General features: G+C 30.5%; 1 protein-coding gene across 2 annotated transcripts in view; it reads right to left on the bottom strand.

The window, feature by feature from the left end:
* Positions 1 to 3758: 3758 nt before the first annotated feature.
* The window catches only part of LOC108758996 (N-acetylneuraminate lyase), a 9543-nt gene continuing 6066 nt past the window's right edge, over positions 3759 to 7235 (bottom strand). For both annotated transcript variants that reach the window (XM_018504247.1, XM_018504248.1), the window contains exons 2-8: positions 5440 to 5501; positions 5275 to 5345; positions 4953 to 5098; positions 4705 to 4873; positions 4433 to 4578; positions 3983 to 4154; positions 3759 to 3919 (exon numbers count right to left, since the gene is read on the bottom strand). In XM_018504247.1, coding sequence (XP_018359749.1) covers positions 3759 to 3919; positions 3983 to 4154; positions 4433 to 4578; positions 4705 to 4873; positions 4953 to 5098; positions 5275 to 5345; positions 5440 to 5501 — 927 coding nt within the window. The remainder of the gene's footprint in view (positions 3920 to 3982; positions 4155 to 4432; positions 4579 to 4704; positions 4874 to 4952; positions 5099 to 5274; positions 5346 to 5439; positions 5502 to 7235) is intronic.

Raw genomic sequence — 7235 nt, 5'->3', positions numbered from 1 at the left:
TTGCGACATTAATAACACATATTTCAAATGATTAACGTTAACATTTAATATATATATTATTTTTCATGTTTAATTTGTACTGATGAAGACTACAAACCATGATCGAAACGTCTATACGTTTATAAACAAAGAATTTCTTAAAACTGTAAATGTGATTACAAGTGGGGGGAATAAAGCGTGTTAAGATCAAGTTGGATCTTAAGTAATTTAAATAATTTGGTGTAAATTTATATATGTAGTCATTTCATTTAAACTGAATAACATATTAAAATCTGTAAATAATTTTACTGCGAAAAATATTACTTCGACAAATGCCTCGGTGGTCTAACGGTGAAGATGCTCGCATCTTATTTACAAAATGTAAAAGATCTTTGACCAAGTTAATATTTTTTGCAATAAAATTATTTACAGATTTTAATATGTTATTTAGCATTATTAAAATCTTTTAAGATCCCTCTGAGCATCAAATTTTACAATTGTCTAATAGTCAATTTAATTTGTGATTATGACTTAGTCAGGTTTACGTTTCAAGATCAAAAAATAATTTCGGCGCGCAGTTTGAATGACTACATATGCAAACTGTGTTCTAAATTTACTGCCAGCGCTGAAAATCTTTAGTTTACGTGCGTACGTTATAGACTTTCAGCGTTAACAGTAAATTTTGAAACAGCCGTAGTATATAAATTTACACCCAATTATTTAAGCACTTAAGGGGATGCTGAAGTGACGCTCGAACTTGATCGATGTCAACTGTACAGATTGTTTAAATATCAAAAAAAAAGTCGATAGTGACATCTTTAATTCATTTCTTATATTATTGTTGTTACGTATTCATGCGTCGTTCAGAGTTCGCGCGTGGAGGCACGCTCGGGAGCATGCGCGCGTTCCCTCAACGCCTTGACGCATGGCGTCTGTATGGCGCTGCACGCCCTATTTCGCGGCGCTGCACGCCCCTCTAGTAGCGCAACTCGCCCGATTTCCGGGCTCTGCTGTCCTCCCTCACGGAAGTGATCCGAGAGCGGCCATGATACTTTCCGTTTTGCGTTCTTACTGGAACCTCGTGTGTACGAAGTGTCCGAGACGGGCTGTGAACGATTGACCGATTATGATCCGAATCATAATTGTGGCGGAGACATTGCGAAGCCCTACGATAGGGCGGAGAGAGAGAGAGTTGCGAAGCCCTACGATAGGGCGGAGATACACGCTTCAGAATCGTGTATGGAGGTTAACCTCATTGCATAAACACGCGCTTCAGATTCGTGTGTGGAGGTTAACCTCGTTGCTTCCCACGAGTGGGTATCTAGAGAAACCCGCTGAGATCAATCTCATATACCCAGCGAGTGGGTATCTAGAGTAAACCGCTGAGATTGGTCTCATATACTCACGAGTGGGCATGCAAAGAAAAACCGCTGAAATTAATCTCATATACTCAGTGAGTGGGTATACAAAGCTACACCTCTGAGATTAATCTCATATACCCAGCGAGTGGGTATAAGTAGACCCTCGATGCCCTACGATAGGGCGGAGATACACGCTTCAAAGTCGTGTGAGTACTCTCGATTTTGCGTTATCTTTCTTTCTAATCCGGAACGTTACTATAGGTTACATGGACCATTACAATAGTTAGTGATGACCAACCGACGGAGACGCCATTTTACCGCTCCCGCCGAATGGTACCAAGGACATTAAATGGACGAACTTCTTCCTCACTGAGTTCAAGGGCCTGTATGCTGCCATCATCGTCCTCTACAGGCAACATCATCTGACGCTTTACGCTGATATCAAGCACCGATTGAATCTCTCTTTGTCTTCGATCATAATAGTTATAAGAACGATAAGTATCATAGGCAATATAATGAAATGTATGGAAAACCGTGGTGACGATGTAACGCGAACCAGAGAACTGTGACTCGTACCGATAATGTGCCGATAAACATTTATTTCGCGTAATGGATTAACATGTTTCATAAAAATAATTGATAGATAAAAAATAAAAGTTGATGGCTTTATTGTTTCCTTGATCGGCGCATTCCGTTTACTAGCTATCCTCTATATAATATAACAATTGTTCTGTCTCACTCAAACGCATACATCTGTTCTTATTTAATATATTGTAATGCCATCTCTTGCAAAATCGAATATCTACTATTAGACACAATTACTGTTTACTATTCCAAATCTTCGCTCAGCATTCGTATACACGCAATTTGTAGATCGATATAAATCTTTCTTTTTAAGTTTTTCATCTTAGTTTCACAAACTCAATATTGTTTGGGCACGCAAAACGCGGGGTGCTGAACTATCGTTTTGTCCATATGATCTATAAAACTTTTGTATTAAAGAAACATTTATAATATGTCAGAGTACGCTAATCGAGTTAAAAAAATGTAAGTTTTTAACTTTTTTTCGATTTTAACATAAAGACCACTGTGGCGCCTCCCAATTTTGGTCTGCTTTAATCCTGTAAAAGGAATTTTCATTCCATTCAGTAAATTCAGAGATTTATGTCGATCTGCGATGTCCCGACAATTTGATCACTCCAGCATCTCCTTAAGATTTACGTTTATTTTTGTTATGCAATTGAACCAATAAATTTATTGTACGCATCGATATCAGCGTTCTTATTTCAGATTAAATATATTTTTATTACATTAAAAAAACACAAATATAAATAAAAATAAGCCAGATTTCGTTGAATATTGTTGGATATCGCAACAATGACAGAAACAGCTGTCGCGAGATCAAAAGTATATAGAACATGAGACACCTTCATCACTCAGTGTAAATACGTTTATCAACATTGATTTGTATTGAAAAAAATGATTTTTTTCTATTTGAACTATCTTCATATTTTATAATTTTTAATATCAGTGAATTTTTAGATCTTATCAGTTCTGTTTGTTAATAAAACGTATCATTAACGTCTTATCAGAAAAACATTGTATATCAGATAAAGATTGTCTGATAATAAGACGCCGATCATATATTTTATGAAAAATATTGCAATAATTCAAATCTAAAAATGTATTCAAATTAAAAACATTTTTGAAACAGATTAGACTTGTTATATCTTAAAATAAATTTATTATTTTCGCGTAATTTATATAAAAAATGTATTAAGTTTAACTTTAATCAATTTAAAAGACAAAAATTTTCTGTTACTTTGTGTGTGTGTGTGTGTGTGTGTGTGTGTGTGTGTTACTTTAAAATTATATAGAAACATCTCTCATATTCGAAATTGGATACATGAGGAAAGATAAAGGAAAACATTTCTTGCTTTAAACGATGGTAGCTGCACTTATTTATAAAAATGCTCTTTGTGTAAATAGTTGTACATTATACGCTAAAAATCATTAAACGAGACAAAATTTTTTAAAGAACTAGGTAAGAAACAGTTATAATTAACTAAGTTCTCTTCTCTTTGATAATTATATACGTAGTCATTAATATTTAGTGATTTAATTAATTGCTACATTGTTTCTAAATTCATTAATTTAGGAACATATACCTTGAAGGTCTTAAGTCTTAAAAGAAAATTTCTAAAATATATCGTATGTACATATTTATAAAGCTGCGAAAATTATGATAAAAATTTGATAATATTAGTTGATACTTTTTTATTGCATTTATTCTTAGAATACATTATAATAGTATTTATGTTTTTAAATAGATAATTTATTGAAGAATTAGAGATAGTGTATAATATAGTATTATAAAAGTTATACACAGATAAGATAAACTGGAAAAGTAAAATATTATCAATAATGTTTAATATTTGGTTGATATCCTAAGTTCTTTAAATCTTTTATCATAGTTGCTACAGTTTCAGAAGAAATAGATCTAGGTGGTGCACGAGATGGCCCTGCATCAATGTCAGTAAGAAGAGCCGTTGCTATTTTTGCAGCCTGTACTCGATTATCTACAATGAAGAATCGATTTTGAGTAATAATTCATTTTTATCAGATATAAAAATGATACCTACCATGTTTCATTATAGCAATTACAGCGCTTGAAAGCTTCTCTTGCATATTATTAGCTTTTATCATATCTCCATTCTTGCAAACAGCAAGAAGATCCAATACAAGTTCGGGAAACATATTTAAACTGCTTAGTATAAAGGAATTCATTCCTATTGCATACGCAGCAGGCACTAACTAAAGAATCAGATTAAATATATTTCCATTAGTTTGCAATAAAAAATACAAACCTAAATAAAAATAAGCTTATAGAATATTATATCTAATAACTATAATCAATAATCAGTAAGGATTCTTCTATTCTAGGCCTATTCTTGCAATCATCCAGCAGTTACTCATTGAGTAAAGAACACTCATCGAGAATCTACTTACTGACCAATTATTAACTACTTTTAGTTTATTTTTCATTTATAAAACGCCTAAATTTTGATCTAAACTAATTTTTATTTTATTACCTGATTATTACCAAGGAAAATACTAAATTTTCTGTTATCGGCACGTAACGCTTGCGCTCCTTCTTCTAAGTTGGAGCTAGTGAATTTTATACCCACAAACGAAGGTATTTTGTCACCAATTGATTCAAGGAATCGTCCCATATGTACTATAAAATATTTATATATGATAATGATATTTATTATGTGTATATAACGAAATATTACTCTTATCAATAATGTCAGTTGATTATGTTTCTAGTATATGTGTACTAAAATGTCGAAAGATCGCTTACTATTAACATTAGTCATCGTAGGAAAATGATAATATAATAATGGTATCTTTGGTGCCGCCTCGCCAACTATTTCCAAGTATTGAATTAGTTGTTTAGGGGTGGTAGGCTTGAAATACAGTTCTGGTAAGCAGAGTATAGAATTTACGGGAAGACTGCTTGCATGTTTCGTCTGTATATTGTTTCCATTATGTTGATTAATCGCAGAAGGTGGTACGCTATTCTATGCGTATGATAATAATTATACATACAAGTTCGATAACATCGGGAAGAGGTGCACCTCCTACTTGAACCATTAGGTGTTGCTTTGTTTCTTCCACTGCCTTTACCCAAGCTTCGGCAACAAGTTTCCTTTCAGCAACAGACATTGTCATTCCTTCACCATTTGTTCCATTAACTGCAATAAGAAATATTAAAAATGTTATTATCTTAATTTTAAATAATTATTATAGAATATTATATATACTTTTTTTTCTAAAATTATTTTTATGCAAAGTACCTTTTGGCTAAAATTTAATATATTAAATATTATTATATAAAAAATAACTAAAATTAATTTTAGAAGTAACTTACCAAGTATACCTTTAATTCCTTTCTTTGCTAGATGCGTTGCATATTTTGATATAACTTCCAAATTAAGTGATCTATTAAATAAATATCAGTTATTATCACTTACTTTAAGTTTATTTCACTTTAATTTCAGTTATTATTTATAGAGTTTATGATACAATTAATTACCCATTGGTATTAAAAGGAGTTAATACTGGAGCAATAAGACCTCTGTAGACGTGTGACAATCGCTACAAAATCATAAAATATAAGGTAAAATCAGGGATTATGGCATAGGTTATTAATATGGAATAGTGGCTTATTTTTTAAACAAAGCATTGCAATCTGGCGGCAATCGCTGAAAGTTATTGCAACTGTTACCAAACATGTCATAACAAGCAATGAACTCGGTCCGACCAACTGTTTTGCTACAATTAACATTTATTCATTTTCATTACGTCAGGAGATCTGACAGCTTTTTCTAAAAAGTGTTCTCACAAACTAAAGGTAAATTTTTTTAATACTTGCACAGACGCTTTTAATAATGTTGCATGAACAATATTATGCAGATTAATTGCTATTTCAAACTTGTTTATTGCTACGGAAAGACTTTATTTGTCATATGACGACATGCAGGTAATGTGGAATATATCGAGGGTTGAGAATATGGAATAGATTCTTGTGAATAATGTTTATTTTAGATGCTAATATATTTATTGTACGTCATAATTTAATGATTCAAGATTTAATTTTATTCTTTATTGTCCATGCGTAATAACGTTCGTAATGTTACTATTATATTTTCTGTGTTATTGTACAATAAAAATTGAACATTTTTCTATTTTTCTCGATCAGTTTATATAAATAAACAAATTTGGACTTCATTTATTGTGTTATTTATTACTATGGTCAAAATTTCATCGGTATTCCATATTACATCCCATTTTTTAGACCCCTCCATTTTCTTATTTTTGACTTTTTTGTTAATATTCACGTTGGACTTAAATTTTGGCGACTTTTATTTATTGGATGTTGTAACCAACATATTCCTCAAGAGTTCTGTGTAAATTTAAAGTCTTCATATGCATTTATATCGGAGCAATGTTAATTTAAAAAAAGCTATTCCATAATCTCTGCTTCTACCCTAAATTTTTATATCTATAATACTATAAGAAATTTGTATTTTATTTTATTTAACTCTAATTAAATCAACGCGATATATCGCAAACATATACAAATAGATTCCTTTTTGAAAATATTAATTTGATTTGAATGTAGGTACCTATTTTATTCTTTATTTGAATAATATAGATTGTGCATAGCTGCAAATACAGAAAATCTATAATATACATAACGTGAAATACATGTAGATTTTCAGTATTCGCAGTGAATAACAGAACGCATCCTGTACATGTAAAGAAATTATAGTATATCACAGCTTTTCTCGGATAAACTTTTATTTTTTGTTTAATAAACATTTAACAAAGAAAGCGCAGTAACATCTTAAAATTGGAATTTAAATTTTCTTTTTGCTTTTGAATATAACAATAACTTTGAAATAAAAAAAGTACAATATAGATCTCTCTACTCTGAAATTGCCGAAATTAAGTTATTTTTTATTTTAAAATTTTTCTATAATTCTCATTTTTTTCTTATGGAAAATTGAAAATAAAAGATGATCAGAGTAAAGAGATAAATAATATGCGAAAAAATTTATTTATAGAAATAACAATACATATTTCTTATTTTAAAAATAAATATTTATATGATATTTTAGAAATAAATATTTATACGATATTTTAGAATATTTTACTATAGAAATTTTAACACATTCAATCTATTATTATTTATTATTATATTTGAAACGTTTAATGAATTATATAATATAAATATAATATATATATATATTATAAATAAATATAATATATACAGGGTGGACCATCTGAAGTGATCCAGTCAAATATCTCGAAAACTAGTAGGGACAG

The sequence above is a fragment of the Trachymyrmex cornetzi genome, unplaced genomic scaffold (assembly GCF_001594075.2).
Source record: "Trachymyrmex cornetzi isolate Tcor2-1 unplaced genomic scaffold, Tcor1.1 scaffold1646, whole genome shotgun sequence".
In the NCBI taxonomy this organism is placed as follows: domain Eukaryota; kingdom Metazoa; phylum Arthropoda; class Insecta; order Hymenoptera; family Formicidae; genus Trachymyrmex; species Trachymyrmex cornetzi.
The sequence above is the reverse complement of the archived record's forward strand: the minus strand, read 5'-3'. Positions and strand labels throughout refer to the sequence as shown.